The 21,073-nt window shown below is 38.5% G+C and overlaps 2 protein-coding genes across 5 annotated transcripts in view; one reads left to right on the plus strand and one right to left on the minus strand.

Annotated features, from left to right (window-relative positions):
• Positions 1 to 1,013: 1,013 nt before the first annotated feature.
• Positions 1,014 to 12,539, minus strand: tsnax (translin-associated factor X). 2 transcript variants are annotated; one of them, XM_082556597.1, is made up of 6 exons: positions 12,331 to 12,539; positions 9,239 to 9,328; positions 9,030 to 9,144; positions 7,574 to 7,704; positions 2,787 to 2,908; positions 1,014 to 1,633 (listed from the first exon to the last, which is right to left on the minus strand). In XM_082556597.1, exons 2-6 carry the CDS (start codon positions 9,279 to 9,281, stop codon positions 1,256 to 1,258), a joined length of 789 nt encoding a protein of 262 aa, XP_082412723.1. In that variant the 5' UTR covers positions 9,282 to 9,328; positions 12,331 to 12,539; the 3' UTR covers positions 1,014 to 1,255. The 2 variants fall into 2 exon arrangements, with proteins under 2 accessions (XP_082412723.1, XP_082412722.1); XM_082556596.1 differs by lacking the exon at positions 12,331 to 12,539 and adding an exon at positions 10,943 to 11,250.
• A 1,101-nt stretch (positions 12,540 to 13,640) lies between these two features.
• The window catches only part of egln1a (egl-9 family hypoxia-inducible factor 1a), a 34,727-nt gene continuing 27,294 nt past the window's right edge, over positions 13,641 to 21,073 (plus strand). Inside the window, exon 1 of one of the 3 annotated variants that reach the window (XM_082556592.1) lies at positions 13,641 to 14,752. In XM_082556592.1, the coding sequence (XP_082412718.1) occupies positions 14,066 to 14,752 (687 nt within the window). In that variant the 5' untranslated portion in view covers positions 13,641 to 14,065. The remainder of the gene's footprint in view (positions 14,753 to 21,073) is intronic. The other 2 variants (XM_082556594.1, XM_082556593.1) reach the window with 2 other exon arrangements.

Genomic DNA, 21,073 nt, shown 5'->3' on the forward strand with positions numbered 1-21,073 from the left:
TATACCCATGCAGTCAAACAGTCACTGCATGTAATATTATTTATATTTAGATAGTTATATATTCACAGTGAAGCAGAGGAGGACGTTTATTTCTACAGGAAAATGGGGAGTTAGACCCCCTTATCATCTCCTGCTATAATTTCCAGTGCCACCCTTAACCCCCTCTTTAACCGCGGTTGGCTGATCATCTCCTTCGTAAACAAATTGCTTTTCTTTGGAGTGTAAAAGGAGGCCAAAACTTTATTTTTTCTGCACATGTATCTGTTTGTATACACCGTTCTGAAATTGCCCAGCAGATGGCAGACCTAAATTATTTGGACTCTCTCTCTTACAGAGTCATAAAAAGGGACAAACTTATACAATATCAAAATGATCCAGTTCATATCAAAACAAAACAATTACTTAATTACAAATAGCCTACATTTTTTGTACAAAATTAAATTTGTCATAGTCTTTTTTTTTTCTAATATATGTGTGATCAAAATGTGATATGTATACAGACCTAAAGGTGACTAATGTGAATCATAAAATAACATTTTCTCTGAGGTGAAATCTGGCAATAAGATTGTTTTGGCCCTATCTTGAATAAAGGCATCTATTTTCAACAACAGACTATGCTATCATTATTTTCATTTGTCACCGTACAATAACAAACACCATGAGGTGAAGCATGATATCAGTTCTCTACCAGGAATATTCCTCCTCTCATTCCAAATCTCACTTTAAGTGTACGTCACTGCACTGGGACGGAGTGTTTAAAGAGGGTAGAAGAAGGAGACAAGGGGTTGTTTGTGAGTATGTGTGTGTGTGTGTGTGTCTCCTGGAGAATAGGGGTGTGCAATGTGCAAAGGTCACATGTTCCTCCTCCACACTGAATGAAGAGTGCAGACAGCCAGTGGGACTACCTTAGATTATCTGTGTGTGATAGAGAGAGGGAAGGGCAGCGAGAGAGAGAGAAAATAAAATGAACACATATTTTCAAAGCCGCTTAAAGTCTCAGGGAGTATGGCATATTTGGCACAGAACCTTTATTCATGCAAAACAACAGAAGTCATCAGATCTTTATCAAACAAAAGAGAATCCATTGTCTATTGTAATACTGTTGTTATTGTAATAACAAAAAATGAACAAGCATGTCATAAAACACTAGAAACATCAGTGAAATCCCATTAAAAATGCACACAAACACCAAATGGAGCTAAACTAAACCAGACAATGAGACCACAGAGAAGAGCGTCGTTGAAGCAGTGCGGGATTAAACCACTCCTTCCTCGGGGTCGATGAGTGTGGTCCGACTAGAGAACACGTCTGCCAGCATGTGTTTGGGGATCTCCGAGCCACGGACGCGTAGGGTGTAGCACGCGTCTTCTACTTTGCCCAGGCTCTGCCGCAGCGTGTGCAGCTTCTTGGACACCTCGTACGGGCCTGTGTTCCCAATGTAGGAGAAACCATCGTGGATCTGCCGCAGGAACTGGCTTAGCTGGAAGGGTGTGTCAATGTCGCCATTGCCGACGCTGCTGATGCACATCCGCATCAGCTCCCCTGTTAGGTCGGCCACGCCCAGCAGGTAGTCGGACGACGTCACCTGAAAGGTCAAGACCTGAGCGTTCACCGGCATCGCTTCAGCTGAGCCCTGAATTGGAAAACAGGACAGGAAAGAATACATTCTAAAAAGCTGGGCCTTTTTATAAAATGGCAACAAAAACAGAATGCAATGACCTGCAAATCTCTTAACCCCATATTACATTCATAGTAGAAGACAGAAAACTAAATGTTTAATCTGGGAAGCTCATTTTGAATTAGATGGCAGCAAAAATTTCAAAAAGTTGAGACAAGGAGGGAAAAAAGGATGAAAAAGTAAGTGTACTAAAAAGAAACATCTGGAGGAACACTATTATTTGAAATTCTTTTGGGAAATCAGAGCAGAGAGAAACTATTCAGCTTGTTATCAACGCTCAGTTTAAAAACCTGCATCTGTGATGGTACAGGGATGCATTGGGCACCCATCAATGTCTTTTTCAGGGAAGGCCGTGCATATTCCAGCAATACAATTACAGTTGTATTACAAGTACAACAGTGTGGCTTCAATAGACGGTTAGAAGAGCCTTGCTCCTGCAGTGATCTTCCTGAAGTTGGAATCTTTCACCAGCTGAAAACATCTGGAACATCATAAAATGAAAAATAACAGAGAAAAGACCCAAGACTATTGAGCAGATAGAACCCATATCAGACAAGAATGGGACACCATTCCTCTCCCAAAGGTTCAGCTGATCCCCTCAGTTCCCAGATGTTTATAAACAGCTGTTAAAAGAAACAGGGATGCTACACACTGGTAATTGTGACACTGAGACATGCTGCTGGCACCAATTTCAAAATTATCTTATTTATTTATGTGCATTTTCTGAATTTGAACATTTTATATGCAATGCCTTTAATGCAAATTAATGAGATTTAAGTCATATTGTGTGGATCAACAGACACCCTACAACTGAAAAAAATAAACTGTCACATCTTGCTTTAGAAAAGAAAAAACAATCCAAAAATAAAACCATTAAAACATTAATGGTGAAGTTTCTATATTTGGAGTCTCAAATCGAACGGTGACCTTACAGTGGCTACATCTAAGTTTTATTTTTATATACACTCTCTGAGCCAAACAGAGTTTGATACCACGAAAGCGACAAAATCTATTTTCCAGAATGTCACATAGTTCTTTTAAGGACTTTTTGGGGATTAAAAAATACTTCATAAATTGTTAATGTTCAGTCAGTCCTCTGTGATTTTACCTTAGGATCTGCCTTCTCTGTGTTCATGAACACCAGCCTGGCGTTGATCTCTTCCAAGCTGATGAGGCAGCGATGGCGGATGTAGTGCAGGAAAGAGACGGCTTCCACATATTCCTGAATCCCTGATGAATTAAAGTACATTAAAATGGATCAGAGTAAAACAATGGCATATTCACTTGATCATTTCACTGTGCTTGCTAAAACTGAATGTGACAGTGGCTGGGGCATTTGTTTGCAATTCACTAAAATGACCATGTATCAAATGAGCGTAGCAAGCAGAGCGTGCAGCATCAACATGAAATCTGCACAGTACAGATCACAGATGGAGATAATGATTCAAATAAAACCTGTTTCCTGTCTCTATCTTTTGATAGAACAACAGTGGGTGTTTTTTTTGGTGGGCTAAGATGACCCCTCATTTGTTTTCTGCCCCTGGGTAAACAACAATCCAATAATCACAGGACGGAAGACTTTGTGTCTGAAGTTTACTTTTGGAGCGGCAGTTGAACTTCAAAGAGCCTGCTATCTCTCCGCACTGACCGCAATGCGCTGCACGGAGCCAGCAAGAATACTTTATCTTGACTGTACTCTGAATAGCTTTCACCACTCTGATTATGATTTCAGTCCAGTCACACCAGCGTGTACAGGCAGTGGGCCGAACGACTACACAACACTAATGTGCACGGAAAATATGAAAACTATCAATCGCAGCTACTTCGTTATTTGGTTTTGTAAAATAAATGCATTAAATATATCGATGATCATCTATATTATGTCTTAATGACTTCATTTAACATTTTGTTTATTATGAATAATTATAGAAAAATCATTGATTTTTTTTCTATTAGTTTCTTAGTAGCTGACAAATTTCACCTGCTGAGACAACAGCAAAATCTGATACTGAGAACTTCAATTTGATAATTACCTAATAACTCTACTTACCAACATAGTTAAACATTTGTGTCTTTAAACAAAAGACGTATCAGAACCATATCGCAGCATTAATTCTCAAAGTTGTATGGGTTACATGGAAACATTATGTCAACAATTTGCATTTGATTAACTGGACTGATCTGAACAAGCTGGAGCAGAAAAGTTAAAAGTTAACCAAGTATTGCAAAAGCAACATAAAATAGCATCTTAAGGAAAAAGAGAAATAATTGGAAATAATGAAATGACATGAATTACCAATTTATTATCAAAAGAAATTTGAAAAAGAAAAATTAATTCTTATCTAATCATAATAAACTGTTAACAGTTACAACAAAGTATCCAGTGGTAAAAAAACAAAACAAAATATTTTTATTCTTTGGCTCTTAACCCGGAGCGAGAGCTTGGGTATTTAGGCTGCTATATTATTGCTTGTATTTTTTGTAATTCCTTGAATGCGCTTGTGTATGTGTGTGTGCGTGTGTGTTAGTGTTAATTCTTTAACCCTTTGTTTCATGTACAACATGTTGGTCATCTTTGTTGTTTTTATGAATAAATTTGGATTGAAAACATTTTTTCTTTTTTTTGCTAACAGCATAGTTAGCATTGAAACATTGTTACTTAAAATTGTGGATTAACAGTTTAAGTGAAACTGAGTGGTTTGTAAGTGTAGTCGCAACTTTAAATGGAGGATTAACTATTAATAGTTACAAACAAAAACTATTAAACTGAAACATGTTTACTTGGAGTACATAATTTTATAGTACTATGAAAGAGTCTTTAGCCACTTTTCATTTCTTTAAATTGTTTTTCTCCAGGCTTCCAAATGTCTTTAAAACCTTAAAAGACCTTTGGAAGCCTGGAGTAGCCATTGGCTACTTTTTCACTTATATACATAACATAATTTCCTTAGGGATTAATAAAGTATTCTGATTTTCATTCCAGTGCTTGGACCTGATCATTTTCAGAGGAATGTTTTTTGATTGTTAAACCACTTAATGCTGACATATGAATCATTCGTAAATAAAAAAAGAAAAAGCACCTAACTCAATTTTTCCAAGCAAAGTATAAAGAAATGAGGAGCGGCTAAAGGCTTTTGAAAAATACTGTATTTTAGGCTTCGGTCCTCCCAGTGTTTATTTGGCAACTGTTTTCGACTCTTTAAAAAAACAAACAAACAAACAAACAAACTGCTTACCAGCTAAACACTGCCAGTGGATCCACTTTCACAGAGGGAACACCACAGTCCAGGGCAGTTTAAATAAGGCTTTGAGGCAGGCAGGCAGAGCCCAGTTCCTGCATTTACTGTCAGGAGTTGTTTATGTCTTTACTGAAGCAGAAGTTACCTTTGGTCAACGAGGCTCGCAGAAACCTTACAGAACATCGTGTCTAAACAGTGACTAAGAGCTAAAAAAGTGGAAATTTGAGAGATTTTACTGGCATGGTGGTAGGAAAAGTTGAGAGGCGAGGGTGCGAATATAGCTCGGCAGGATCAGATCTTGAGTAATGCGCAAACAGTACCGTTGCGGTTTGGCGCACATTCATGTACTGAGAATACTGAGGATTTTTGGACTGAGCTAATGTTTGACCACAGAGCGGTTCACTGAATTGCAGGTGAGCCACGTGAAAAGTTCCACATGTTAATGTACGTTTGCACTGACTCATAGCAGCTAGCAGGGTAAAAAAATAACAACAAAAAAAAGCGTACCCAAGTGCCACGCTGCTCTGTTATCAGTGGCAATTATGGTCAGATTTAGCCCATAATATCTTTGATGGTCATTATATAAAAAAAACAGACCCATTACACATGCCTGGAGACTTCTCCTCCAGCCAAGATTATCTGGAGGGCCCGTGCATCGAGCCCAGCCTCAATCTAATAAAGACGATGAAAATGGGGAAAAAAATAAAAGGGCTAATTGGTGGGAACTGCCATTGGTCACGTTGCGAAGGATGCAGCAGTGATTCCTGTGTGACCGCAATCTAAAAATGACTTCCCCAGCTGCTAGATAACAGCTCCCACTCGCTGCCAGTCATGTTTTTCTCCTTCGCTGCAGACATTATGGCTACAGTAACAAAAAGTGGTGCTTATGCTAGTTTGAAAACAACTTTATCAGAAGGCGTGACCATCACATCCAGGCCTGCATCAAGGTCATGCTTTAACACTATCACTGACTTTACAATATGTCTATTGAAGATAAAAGAAAATCATTTAAGTACAAATCATAAAAAAGAAATTATTAATTACATCAACGGATAAAGAAAAAAAATGTAGTTTCATATCTCACCTTAACTCTAGATTTCGACATTTCTTTGTCTACTTCTTATTTTGGGTGAGTGACACTATCGTCACTCTAAGGCAGCTGAGTGAACCAATCAGAAGTAGACTTTCTATCAGAGCTGCATTATACAATGCAAGCTAGTTGTGCTAACTTTCTATTGACTATACTCAATGGCTTTGAATGACCTTTTAGGGCCTTCCACACTATTATTCAGTGTTGGGGAGTAACGGAATACATGTACCGCCGTTACGTATTTAAAATACAACATATGAGTAACTGTATTCCGTTACAGTTACCGATTAAAAAGGGGGTATTCAGAATACAGTTACTTTGTTGAAATAAATGGATTACACTGCGGTACTTTCCTGTTTCATATTGTCGCGGGTCAGGACTGTTTGGGTTTTGTTTGACAGCTACGTTCTTTTGTTCCAGGCGGCAGCGTTATGGTTGCCATGGTTACAGGGCGACACTCTCTCTCTCTCTCTCTGCGACTGTGTGTTTCCTGGGTGAGAGAGCGCCTTTTCGTTGTTGTTGTTGTTGTGCTAAGCTAACAGGCAGAATGCTACAAGCATAGCTCTAAAGAATGTAGCATCATGGGCAGTGTAGTCCGTGTTGCAGGGAGAATGCACTGCCATACACGTTATGGGTCTGTGAGCGCGAGGAGGGAGAAAAAGGGGAGTGGAAAGGTACGAGTTGTCATCGAGGAAAAACGGGAGCTGGAAGCATGTAAATATAATAATAACCACTTCAGCCAAGAAGAGTGCCTGAGGAGCCCAGTTGTAAGTAAGCTATTAAGACTCGACTGTACACCGTGTTCGTGTTTTCCTCCGAAAACAATAAGTTCCGTTGGAGCAGTCTTTCAACGCCTCTCTCTGTCAAGAAAAGTTGACCCACACAACAAAGTAAAGCTATTTTTCGGCTACGAGCTGACAGGGACCCCGCCGTATTAGTCAGAGGTCCCTTTACTACAGTTCGGAGTCGCGGACCTTCAGTAATAGTAATAAATCACACAGCAATAGTACATTCATGTTGTTGTAAAAAGCACGATAATATATTAAGTAATCAGAATTATTCAGTTATTATTATTATTCAAAAGTATTCAGAATACGTTACTCTCATTGAGTAACGTAATGGAATACGTTACAGAATACATTTTGGGGCATGTATTCTGTATTCTGTAATGGAATACATTTTAAAAGTAACCTTCCCAACACTGTACTATTATTATATTAAAGGTATATTTATTAGAACCCTTAATGTACTTCATAAAGATTAAAACAGCAAAATACTTACTGCTTAATAATAAGAAGGAGATTCAACGAATGTGAGCTATCATTTTTGCAAACACCTCTAGTGGAATCTACATCAGATATGATCTAACTGAGTCACACACAAAGGGCCACGTGCCTTGTATCCCATGGGACCGTAATCTAATAAATCCACTTGGGTGTGGCAGGAGAATTTAAACAGCCGATTAACCATTTTAGAGTGAAAAAACACCACTTTCAAAGAATTCAGTTTCTTTCAGAATAAATATGTGCTTTATATATAAACGAAAAGAGGTAAATGACCACTCACCTGGTGTGAAGGCTCTGTGAAACTGATAAATATCCTCTCCTTTCAACTCCTCAGCAATCTGCCCAATCTTCTGCCTGACTCCATCCAGCTTTATGTCTGCCTCGTTCAAGACATCCTCTGCATCTGGTACACTTTACACACAGAAAAAAATGTTAAAAGGTACAAAAAACATATAAATATTTATTTTTGTTTTAGACTTACTTTGTTGCATGCCCACTACAACTAATGCCAATGTATTTATTGTTTTTACTTATCACTTTTAAAGATCATTTGCCATTTTAAGATGATTTTCCCCCTGTGAAGCTCATTAAAGTCCTATTACATTTTTAGCTGACGCTGTTCTGAGATCTTGATTGACATTGAATTATATGTTTTGTCAAGATATTTCCATATTATTCCAAAGCATATATTCACACATTACATCCCTCTCAAAACTATATCTGTACTGAATAGAGACAATGTAAATGATAGGTAGGTTATTTTCGAAGCTGCTGTTTACATCAATGATATAAAAAAGACACTCTGTAGTGTCCAGACAGCAACTACAATCAGAAGCAGGCTCCAGTGAAAAAACTGATATACAGTTATGTCTAAAGGGTTTAGAACAATGATACATTTTTTGTAATTTTGCCTCTGTATACTAACACAGAAGACTAAACAAAACAATCAATATGTGATTGAAGACTTTCAGGGTTAATTCAAGGGGTTTAACCAAAGTTTTGCAGAAAATGTGAGTAACTACAGATACTTCTGTCCTGAGCCACCCCTCACTTCCTCATATTTTGCTTCAAATGAGCCACACTTGTCATTTTTTTAAACTGGTCCTGAGCAATAGTTTTCCTGAATGTTTCTCTTTTGACATTGGCTGCTGTGCATGTCATTTATTTGTGGCTCATCAGAAATGGCCACAGCAGAAGAGTGACTGTCGATAATCATCCACTTTAGTTGTCTTTTGTGGGCTAGTTAGTATGTTTTGTCTTTAATAATATATCAGATTGTTTATCTGGCTTTATCTCTGACAGGTTTATTTTGTTTTCTTTTTTAGCCTAATGATGCCTAATGATCTCTTTTTGCTTTGGTGTTTAAAATTAAAGTGGAAAACTATAAAATCCTAATTTCAACATGTTGAATGAACTTCAGATATCATGTCTGCTGTATTTATCATGAAATAACCTAGGAAGAGGCCTCACCTGAAACTGCCTCAGTCAGTACAATTACTGGGCCTTTTGAGAATGGGAAACTGTGTATAAAAGTGGCTGTAACTCCTACACAATTAATGCAATATTTTTGTTAAACCCCTTGAATTAAAGCTGAAAGTCTGACCTTTAATCACATCATGATCATTGTTTTAAAAATCCACTGTGCTGGTGCACAGAGGCACAAGTAGTTATCCCAAAAACTTATAGACCTAACTGTACTAATCTATACGGTGCATATTATTGTTAAGAACACCTACGTGGTCACTCTGTGCAGAAGAAATATGGTTCTCTTGCTTTCAATTGTGACGTCGCGACTAATCTTAACAAGACGCTCATATTTGTCGTGTTTGGTGTCGAGCTCCTGTTGGAAAACTTGAAATACACAGAGAAATGTTTCAGTGCAGGCAATACAACATTAAAACCATTTGGGTGCAAAGTGCAGTGAGAATACTGAGGATGCTGTTACCTTTGAAGGCAGCCATGACAGACGAGGAGGGGTTGGCACTCATTTCGTGCTCCTGCGCTGCATCTGCATTTCTCCGTGAACAACCCTCACCTGACAGTAGAGATGATGTCATAGTCTTTAAATAATAACTGCCTCTATCTGCCTCTCAGTCACACAAATAAAATACACTGAAAAAAATGAAATTGGGTGGTTGTTATATGTACAAGATTCAAACTTGTAATTGGAACTAAATTATTTCATGTTCCTATGGTGAACGTAATTAAATCATGTAGCATCTGCATGAAATTCAACAACTTAATTTGTTCTTGTTGAGATGACATGATCATGACATACAATCTAGTAAGAGTGGTTAGTTGCCTGGACTCACGAAATTCACAAGATCACATTAGATGCCAAACTGCAGGAAAATCGTTGGAGTTTTAAGAGGCAGACAACTGCACCCACACGTGGTGTGGGTGCAGTTGTTTTATCGCTATTTATTGTGGTTTAACCTGTCAAGGACAAAAACGTACAGAAAAGTCTGCATCAAACCTTGTAATCAAAGCTTTCCTAGTTTTCTTTCCTAGCCTGGATTGACAGCTTGGTGGTGTGATGGTGAGTGCTGTTGTCTCACAGCAAGAAGGGCCTGGGTTCAAATCCACAATCTGTCTGGTTTGCAGTACGTAATTAGAGTTAGGTTAATTGGCTATTCTAAATTACCCATGAATCTAAGTGCAAATGGTTGTTTGTCTCTATGAAATCATCAATCCCATATTGGTTCATTAAGCAAGACTAGCAGTAATTGCCCTGATTAACAAAGTAGTTGTTCAAACAACAAGATTTCATTGTGTTTTCCTGAAGTTTTTAACTTGTGTAGAATGAATTAAAACAAATTTCACTTTACATACTTCAATATGTAAAGTGACATAAGTCAATGTAAGTACACTACGTTGATCCAACGTAATCTGATTACATTAAACCACCAAATGCCAAATGTGTTGGTTTGACATGGTCAAAAAATGGGTTATTGTACTTAGTTAAATCACGTGGAAAAGGTGCCATGATTAAATTGTGTTCCTCCAACAACAGATTTTTTGGAGTGTAGGACAGAAAATTTCTTGTATGTACAAACAAATGACAACGACAGTGGCTGCATGGTGAGATTTTTCCCATTCAGCAGCCAATGGCAACTTGTAGTGACCAAATGGCTGCTAAGAGCTTGAGTGCGTGGGTATACAGATTGCGTGTAATTGCCAACCTGACCCCATTCAATCGGAGACTGATAGAAACATTTATTGCAGGTTTTAGTGACAGTGTTGGCACGCATTAGAATCTCATTTTTTGCAGCAAAAAAATATTGAAAGTGAGATAACTTTATTTAAAATTGTGCATACTTTGCAGTTGAAAAAAGACAAATGCGATACTTGGCTTAATGCAAAAGGTTAAAAAAAAAAAGATAATAATATTGTATCGTCAATGAAGTATTATGATAAAATCCTATCGTAGGGTGACTCGTGATTCGCACTAGTATGTGCTTTAGGCATTTTAAGGGAACACGGGATTAGCACTGTTTACGTCTGTTACGACCGAAATGATTTCGTTAACCTGACTTAGGCAGAGTAGGTTAAAACGTTATCATGTATTAGTCCTACTGTTATTTTAGGCTTGCTGGGTAATTACAAAACTCATAAAACTAAACTTGTTATTTTGAAATGATGGACTTACCTTCTCGTTTATTCATAGCTTCGGTGTTGTAGTGCACAGTTTTAAGGGGTGTATTTCGAGAGTTTTAGCCACTAACTAACGCCAGTACCAGTCAAACGTAAAGGCTGAGTACTATTACGATCAAAAAACAAAATAGTTCCGCTTTAATCCGAAAAAATTATCTTCTCTGAGCGATGGAAAACAAAATTAGTAGAGCCTACAAATATTTTAACGCGAATAAAACGGTGTTTCCTTGGTTTTAATAACAGGCGTTGGTGCGGACCTCAGTCCATCGCGGGGCTTTTGCGCTGTTTACACGCGTAGCAGGAAATTCAAAGAGATGCATCACGGGATACGTAGTTAAATGTCAGCATCAGGAGTTAGTTTTATTACAATGTTTTCCTTATTACTAATTTTCAAATAATTAGAATCTGCTTTTAGAAATTTGGCGTAAATATATAACAATTGCATTTATAATAATAACACAATTTCAATAACAACAATACAAACATATAACAGCTATATTTATAATAATTACATAATAATCGCTTTTATGACGTTATAACTATTAAGTAAGTTCTTGAAGATACCATGTATACTAATTAGATATTCCCATACCAAACCAAAAAGAAAGATGTGCCACACAGAACTTGTGCAGCCCAGACAATTTCTCTTTCCAGTCAAAATTCAAACGTAGAAATTCTCCAGACTGCCACCCTAAAATAACCAGTGTCTTAGATATTCCATCGAATATCTAAGACAACCTTTGGCGAATTACTCGTCTTTTCAACAAAACGTTCCACCTTGACTTCTTCCACAGATTGAAATGTCTTTACTGAAAGTCCTGCAGATGTGATTTGCGATTGCTTTCTGTTAACCATCTGTGCATCTTTTTGAATATTGGCCACTGTTGTGTGATGCTTACTGCATACGTTTGTTTTCATTCACTTTTCATGATTATTTTTAGGTCTCAATTTAAAATTGGGCGTCTCCCTGTGGTCATTTAACATCTCCGAGAAGTTGTTTTGTGCATCATATTTTTTTTCTTCTTGTTTTTATGTCATTGTCATTTTTTTTGTAGTTTTTTCCCCTTTTTGTAGTAACACCTTTCATCTTTTTACAACCACTCTCTTGGAATAAATGTACATATCATCACGTTTGGATTTACTATCTAATTTTGAGTGACAATTGGGGTATTTTCTATGTGTCATTGTTTTAACTTTGTATCTCTTTAAGTGTACTTTGTGTCTCATTTTAGTAATTTTACATCTTTGTATTGACATTTGGTCCCTTTACCAGCATCTTACATCTCTTTGGTGTGTCATTCTGGATGATTGTTTTGTGTATATTATATTTGTGGATAAAACAAGACCAGGACCCAGATGAAAAAACAAAACAATTTAACTTACCGTTGTGATGAATGAATGACAGGTGTTTGTCATAAAATATTTATATGAGTACCTCCATGCTCAATAAAATTTAAAATGTTATCCAATATGGCTTCCAGTAAGTGATTTAAGTCACCGGTCTGTCATAATCCTAAGTTTCATAAACTGCACGCCACCCAACTTATCTGTCTATCATAACAGCAGCAAGCTCTTTAACTTTTTGTTTGTGCGAAAGGAATTTCACCTATGCGAGCCAGGAATGAGAGCACAACACAGTGCTGCTGACTGGAGATGCCTTCAGGTGCTCCCTTCAAGCTCCTACAAACTGATTTGTGCCAAAAACTGGTTTCCGATTCTTCTGTTTTTATTATGTCTTTTTTCTCATAAATAGACTATAGTCAACAGGAGCCACGAAGGGGTTATATATAAAACAAAGAAACGGCTTGTTCTGCAAAAAATCTTTATGACTCCGTCTTATTGCATCAACATCATGATTATAATCCAGTCCCTTTTGGCCAATTAAAATATCTTTATAGAAGTGTGATGTTAGTTCTTGACATTTTAATTTTAACGACACATTTGACTTGCAAGTGGGTAGCTTCTGTTTCACTAGCATCACAAGGTGACAGGGCTCAAAACGATTTGCTATCATTCATAAGTGGTATGTTTAGCAGATGTAAATACCTCCAATTATGTTTTTATTTGTATTATTTTGGGGGGACAAATACCAGAAATCACTTTTCGGCACGACACAGGTTTTTAGATGTTTCTTTTGCTTAATATAGAATAATTACAACAGCACAACCACACGCAGGTAGACAAATACTCATCAGAATATCTGGTTTCTTACTTTATAATTTAGGCTATATGATACTATTGCTTCGATAGGAAATGCGCACAAAACGAGTCAGCGATGCTTGAAGCAACACTTGCCATATGGCTATATCTCTTTTGCTTGTCCTTTCCACAAATCTGTAAGCGGTTTGTGTCAAATTTAAATGACAGCGCTACCTTTAATTTGCCATTACACAGTATTGCAGTGTTACAGTAATGGTGAAAGTCAGAAAGAAAGCAACATTGGATTTATAACCTATTATACTGGATTGGGTACTCAAAGTATAGAAGTATAATCATGCATTTATGCCCTTTCAGTCTGTTGCACATTTTGTTCATACTTATTACTGCATGGTTGGTGGAGCTAATTTTCTGCACTGTTAGAGAACATGAATATATTGCATAATTGAAACAGTTAGGGTAACATATGTACATCACTTTTTACCGACTGACCAGAGGCGCATGCCCACCCCCGACAAGACTTGAACATGAACTTTCACGTGTCGCAAACACGCCTTTTTTCACCGCCAACTGTCTGTCCGACCGCACCTGAAAGCAGCACGAGAGAGGCGGTGCCTTTGTGCTGACGTCAGAGCGGGCCGGTCCTCGAGCTGGGCTGGCTGAGCACACTCTGAGCGGCGACATCCATTACCCCGGGAAGGAGAGCTAGCTTGCAAAAATGCCTCCCAAAGACCTCGACCCACCCCTAAAAGCTGGTCCATGGGCGCACGTTGTCGTGTTATTCCGCTGACACACGAGGAAGAAAAGGACATGAGTGCGATAAAATGGCAGGGTTTTGAATGTTTGATTCCTCTGGGTATCAGCGTGGCGTCGGCGGCGGGTCGTTTCCAAAGTTGTCGATTAGCAGAGCGCGTGAAGGATCGGTATTAAAGGAGCAGTACGCCTCCTGTATCCTCAAAACATGGAGAAGCCGCAGAGCGAGCTGGACCGAGACCGACAGTACTGTGAACTTTGCGGGAGGTTTGATAACCTTCTTAAGTGCGGTAGATGCCGCAGCTCCTTCTACTGCAGCAAGGAGCACCAGAAGCAGGACTGGAAGAAACACAAGCTCATTTGTAAAGAGGCGGACAAGCCGCAGCCGCCCGCACAGAAGCCCGAGCAGGCACCGCCGCCCGGGGACGACGAGGCGCCTGAGAAATGTCGAGAAGAGCAAAGCTCCGAGCAAGCAGACATTGCAAACACAAAAGCACTGAGAATTGAGGTGAGAGCTGGACATGATATGTCCGACAGCACCGCCACACCTAACGGACAGAGCAGCTTATCCCCGCAGAAACTTGCCATGGAGTGCATAGTGCCGTGCATGAATAAGCACGGCATCTGTGTGGTGGACGGCTTTGTAGGAGCAGAGATCGGGCTGGGCATTCTTGAAAATGTCAAGGCCCTGTACGAAACTGGCAAGTTCACAGACGGTCAACTGGTGAGTCAAAAGAGCGACTCCACTAAAGACATCCGAGGGGATAAAATCACGTGGATCGATGGCAAGGAGCCCCGCTGCGAGAAGATCCAATTTCTAATGAATCGCATGGACGACCTGATCAGACATTGTAATGGCAAACTGGGAAACTATGCGATAAATGGAAGAACAAAGGTAAGTACGAAGCACACGCGCATACTGCGCATCTACTGCATTCATCCTCCAGGAGCCAGAGGCTTGCTGGTGCGACACCTGCCACACACACTACAAGGTCAGGGAAGCAGCAATACTCTGCGTGGGGATGAAATCAAAAGTACCGCAGGTTTTTAACAGGGGTGCATCATTCTGCAGAAGCTTTTTTTCTCCCACTTTTGTCGTTAAAGCGCTATTAGGTGTAACAGATCAACCTTGTTTGCTAATTAGATTCGACTTTGCGGGTAAGAGGCCGGTGAGTCCTCTTCTGGCTTTGCTTTGAGTCAGAAAGGTGATTGCTGGTGCTGCTCACATGTTAATGGTTTTGTTTTGGACGCACGAAGAGTGTGCACAGACAGCGCACGTGTTCGGTCGCCATGGCAATAGAAAGACACCCTCAAATCATTGCTCTAAATAAACGCAATACCTCAACCAATAAGAAAGATTAAATTTGGATAGAGCACGTGTCTGCAGCATCTTTGAATCAAATGAAATCCAGCTGAAATCTAATGAAAGCAAAGCACGAGGCACATTGTTCTAGCAAGCAGCTGCAAGCATATGTCATGCTGGACTGTTTATTCTAGCCTAAAATGATTTAAAAAAAAAAAGTATATTGATCCTAGTTCAGATGTCTAAATAGTTTAGCTTTCTGATGCCTACAGAATATATTCCTAAATCCATATTATCCATAGATTACTGCTCAAGTCCAGTCCTCACCTCTACAGGCTGCACTCCCTCCATTAAGTGTGTATTGTTCATATTTTGAATGACTATTGGTTTTTAGATGTGTTTTGTAGGTGTGTAATTATGTTTGGTGCTCTATTTAAAATAAACGTGATGGGGAAAGCATCAGATATAGAAAGCAGAGTTTCCAAATTAAAGATCAGATTTCGCTGAAAGCACCTTAGTAAGCAGTGAATAGCAGAGCTATATGTTCTAACAGACTGCATTAGTTTCAGGACGGTCATTCTGACCAGTGACACGACTAACACCGTTAACACATGCTGCCACATGCACAAACAATGGAGGCAGTCCAGCTTATCAGAATGTATATATTGTATTCATATGTTTGTACTTTAGCTTTTATTTTTGGTAAAATGTGAGTGATGTGAAGAAGCTGCAACCATGTGGCAGCTTTAGTGGTGACAGGTTGTGGTGATAAGTTCAGCGTCACACAACATATTTGGTTAGGCAGCATTCCTATACTGAGAAGAAAACCTGCGTGTTACAGGGGCGAAAGGAAGCTGTGGGTAGCTTCTGTTTCACTAAAATGTGTTTTCTAAGAACTTGTTTTTAATTGTCGGATGTCCTCGTTTTTTCAGGCTGAGCAGCTAGAGTTCAGAAGCTCTCCCGGCTCCTGGTTTGTTTTTTCCTAACTGTTAGTGCTGTCTAGTGGATAACGATGGTTGCGTGTGACCTGCGACTCTTGACAGATCTGGTCACCATGGCCTTATAGCATGAGACTGCCTCAGGAGAGGATGAGGTGCTTTCAGGCTTTCTCCTCTTCCTCCTCCTCTCCTGAGTGAAATTCTTTGAAGGCTATAGTCACTATTAACTAGAAGTTTAGCAACATCACTTTGAATCTGGCTAGAACCTAAACACACTAAAGCAATGGGCCCTTTATTATAATATTAGAGAAATAAATCAACTTTGTAGTCACACACCTCTCACACAGTTGATGGAGCCATCACAAATATCTGCTCTGTTGGCTGAGAATAAATAAAAGCTGCTGGACTGTGAAACAATTTTTTTTTAATGATTTTAGTTAATATTATAATTGTTTAATATAATTATTTATTAACCTAACATCAAGCTGTTTGAGATTAAATCAGTTTTTCAGAGCGATTTCTTTAGTTTTTAAATTGAATTCAAAATGAAAAGAAAAAATAAATCAGTGAATAAGAGGTGAGTGGGATACGTGACCTAGGTTTATGGCTAAACTGACAGGTATTTTTGACCACAAAGTCTTTTTCGCAAGGGTTAGGGTTTTCTACCTACACCACAGGAAGCTTGCTGCTGCTGGTGGAGGCTGTGCGGCAGTGGGCTCGTACACTTTTGGAGACCTGCGCAGCAGCCGTGAAGTGAATAACGAAGAGCTTAAGCTCACAGCTTTACTTTCTCCAGATAAATCACTAACACTTTGAAACTGGTTCAAAGCATTGCGCACTAAACCAGTAGGTATTTTTTTACTAAAATATAAATATGATATAACATAAACTTTCTGGTCATTTGGGAAAATGTAGGGTTTTTTTTTTTTTTTTTTTTTGTATTGCTTTGTCCAAATCGTGTGTAGATTAAACATGATTTAACTGCAGAGTTAACAAACACCATATATTGGAATCAGCACATTTTTAGAATAGTTTAATAATAAGTAAACATTATGGCCTTTAAAAAGGTCAGATTTCTTACAGAAGTGTTATTAAAATCTGGTACATTGGGGGAAAAAATGGTTACAAAAGATTTAAGGTTTTATTAACAGTTATTGCATCTATGGTTGAGCCATATTACACCGTTTACGGTAATACTGGTACAATGTAAGGCAACGATAAGAAAATAAAATAGACCCTGTGCACGAGAAAATGCTAACTTCCTGGTTTGAGACCGGATGTGGGGTTGTACATTTCCGGTAGCTTTACTTTGCGGTCAATCGCTACTGCGAAGATATACTCCAAAATCATGTCCAAAACTCGAAAATGGAAAGATCGCGTTAAGTTACAAAGAGCAGAAGGTGGGAACACTCACCACTGTTGTGTCATAAAAAATCTAATGATCAACTTTGACATTTAAAGAGTTTAGATCGATCAGTTGTTTACATCACTCAACACAAGCAGAACTGCATTACTGCAGCAGAAGACACATCGTCCACATTCAGAAGCACATCTCTGTATAGTGACTGGTCTTATGATTTAAACAGGCAAATGTTCAGCATTCAAACTACAGGTGAAGAATAGTCCAACCAGATGTTTCCCCTTTATGTCGATATCAGCTAGTCAAGTACACACCTACACAGCATGTCAACAAACCGTGAAAAAAGCCACACAAAAAATGAATGATTGCTGGTAAGGGTTTCTATACATTAGTATTTACGAATCTCCGTTTTCAAAAATACCCGTGTACGTGTGGACGTAGCCTCAGTCTCTGACTGGAAGCGCTAATTCGTCATTCGGCTTTTGTCAGACTAAAGTAACTGTTAAAACTGTTTGAAAAGCTCAGCTATACAACAAGGAGAGATTGAGAATTTCCTTTTAGTTCTCAGTTTATTTGATATTGACAAAAGTTAGTCAGTTTTGTCTGTTCTTCTGTAAAACAAACTAAGATTTATTTTTAGAATTAATATTTTGTTTCTAAGTGGAATTGACAATTTAGTCTGTTTCGTTTGTTCTATTTTGAAACTTAAACGCTTTAGCGGCTGCCTTTTGTGTAGTTTGCAATATTTGCCTTTATTTATCTGAAAAAGTCTCATGTTCCTTAAGTACATCTACCCTGTTGAACTTATGGGAAATAAATATTTAAATAAAAACAAGCTGATGATTATTTCACATTTTACTTGTGAGCAACGGCACAATTAAATCTTACAAATATAGTTATTTGGCTTATATCGTGATAGATATCGTTATCGCCTGAAATGGAAAAAAACATATCGTGATATGAAAAAATCTCATATCGCCCAGCTCTACTTGGGGATAGAAGCATTTACAGATATATTGGGTAAATGCCCAAGACATCTATAGAAATGTAAATCGCCGCTTGATTCATTCATTTGCTAAACTTGTTTTGGACCGTAAACAGGGCGTGAATAGGACACCGGAAACAAAGCTCCCCACAGGAGTTTCCGCACCGGAAGTAGCATATGCTAGCGTGCACAAAGTCAATTGCGATAGAATATGGGTAAAACGCGCATGCGCAGTTCCTTTGTTTTCATACGCACATGGCCAAAAAAGCATGGCGGCAACGGAGAATGAGAAGGGGGAAAGCGGATCGTTGAGTGAAACGGATGAACCAGAATTGGTTTGTAAAAATGGTGCCACTTCAGTGATGTGGAACTGGTTTGGTGTTTGTCCGTCAGATACCCACCAAAGCACTTTTTTTGTAGAACATGCAAGCGGGCCGTATTTGTCGGACTAAGGTGCTCGTAAATCTGGGAGTGATCTGGGTCCAAAACTCCGTCCGCTACAGGTCCCAAAGTCAACACTGAGAGTTAAAAACTGTCTAAATTCTTTCATCTTTAATAAAACGAACAGCATTGATGCTTTACCAGGTGTAACAATTAAGTTTAACATCCAGCCATCCATGAAAACAGAATTTATTGCATTTAACGGAGTTAGAAGTTAGCGGAGGTTAGCTCGCTAGTTACCTAAGCATGATATAGCATGTTCTAACTGAGAGATTTCTGAGCAAATTAAAACGTACAGCTCTGCTATCACCTCCAACATAAATGAAGACAGAAAACCAAACAGCAGTGACGTTTGTAGGGTTACTGAAGTTGGGCTAGCTGGTATATAATGATGTGATCGCTAGCGACACAGCTATGTTAGCATAACATAAACAGTGAAGCTGGAGGATGAACGCTAACTTTTTTCCACTCGATAAAAGGTAACATGAAGGTTCCTGATGGTTAGAGACAAATGCAATCTCATGGCAGGATGCTGTAAACGGACCAAACTTCAGTCAGGAGAACAACTGAGATAATCCATCCACAATAGGAGGTTAGTCATTAATATACTGCAACAACATGGGAATAGAGCAGCTGTGATAGAATACAGCATTAATGAATGAATGATACAGAAGTGGAGGAAGCAAGAAGAATGAGTTAAATAAAGTTTGATTTATCTGACTGCTTTGTTTCGCTTAATGTGCCTTATAATCCCGTGCACCTTATGGTCCGAAAAATACGTATTTGACGTTTTTATTTGGCACACTGCAGTTTAATGTTGCAAAGCACCTCTTTTTAACTTTAGTGGATATTATATTCCATTTCTACTGGAAATGCCTTTCGGTTAAACTGTCAGCAGGGAATTTGCATTTGCACTGTTAAATTTTTATATAGCTTTAATGCACATAAAAAACAGCTGCTTGTTTAAGTGAAAATAAATGGATGGGTTTTGTTGCGGTAGTAAAGTTGTGAAGTTGTATTTTGTCTTGCATTAACTATATCGTCTGTTATATCGTTTTCGCAAATTTTCAAATATATATCGTGATAAATATTTTTGGCCATATTGCCCTGCTCTAATTGGATCTAATGGTCTTTTTCTTTATGCCACTTAAATAAAATTATTTTTTCCATCCAGTTAAACATTTAAAACAGAAAAATAAAAAAGTTTAAAATTCAGATTATATTTATACATTTCATCTTAGTAACTTGAAATTTCAGTTTTTCATCTAAAAAGTTTGAGTTACTAAGTTTAAATTTTGAGATAAGTTTGACTCCTACATGGCAAAATAAATAAAATTTAACAATTAAATGTCAGAAAACAGCCTTTCATAGCTCTTTGAGTTTTACAATAATTTCATTATTTGATTTCCTGATCTGTAAACTTATTTTTATCTTTTTACTCTTTTGCATATAAAAACAAAGCTCCAACCTTCTGACAAGCTTTAAGCAGTTTTGAGGACTTCTTTGGTCTTTGACCTTGAGATATATTTGTCACATCTTTTTAGAGGGAAATAACAGACTATACCAGAACTGGAATTAGCGCTTAAAAATGATACACTAAGAGTTGTCCCTGATCTACATTTGTTACATCATGTTCTGTTATAACAGCCCTTGACATTTAAAGGATCTAGTGGTGAAACAGCCCACATTCGATTGAAGTCTGTGGCCTTTACTCGCTCCAGGTACTTGTTTTTATGTGCTGGCACAGCTCTAGTTGCCGTATGCTGTTATTTTTAGGTTGCTTCTCCTGTCCAGTCGGTCCCCCCTCCTCTCTCACCCTTGGCTGTTTCTTAGTAGGCCTAAATGTTTTGGAGAAAGCACATTATTTCAGGTTGTGCTGTTGATCCATGCAGCTGGCCACTCACTCACACTCTACTGAGAACTTGACTTCCTCGCCTACTGCCCTAGTTGCCTTGGCAAACACACGGCTGGACTGTGACCAGCAAATATCAGCATGACTTGCACAAATGGAAATGCTGCAAGTATCAATGGCTCAAAGGGATATGACACAATGTAAGCACAATTCGCATTGGGAGAGACAGAGGAAAAAGATTTTGCCCAAATAGTTATTAAATGGCATTGTTTCCATTTCCCCCGTTCACTTGATAACACTGTGGGAAGTTGCAGGCAGCGGGACATGTTTGTTTCTT

Source organism: Aulonocara stuartgranti, assembly GCF_965226115.1.
Source record: "Aulonocara stuartgranti genome assembly, chromosome: 13".
Taxonomy (NCBI): domain Eukaryota; kingdom Metazoa; phylum Chordata; class Actinopteri; order Cichliformes; family Cichlidae; genus Aulonocara; species Aulonocara stuartgranti.

Coding starts and splice junctions, on each gene's coding strand:
- tsnax (XM_082556596.1), bottom strand. Junction 9,145..9,238: donor TGTCATGGCTGCCTTCAAAG/GTAACAGCATCC, acceptor GTGTATTTCAAG/TTTTCCAACAGGAGCTCGAC. Junction 2,909..7,573: donor TCACAGAGCCTTCACACCAG/GTGAGTGGTCAT, acceptor TTAATTCATCAG/GGATTCAGGAATATGTGGAA.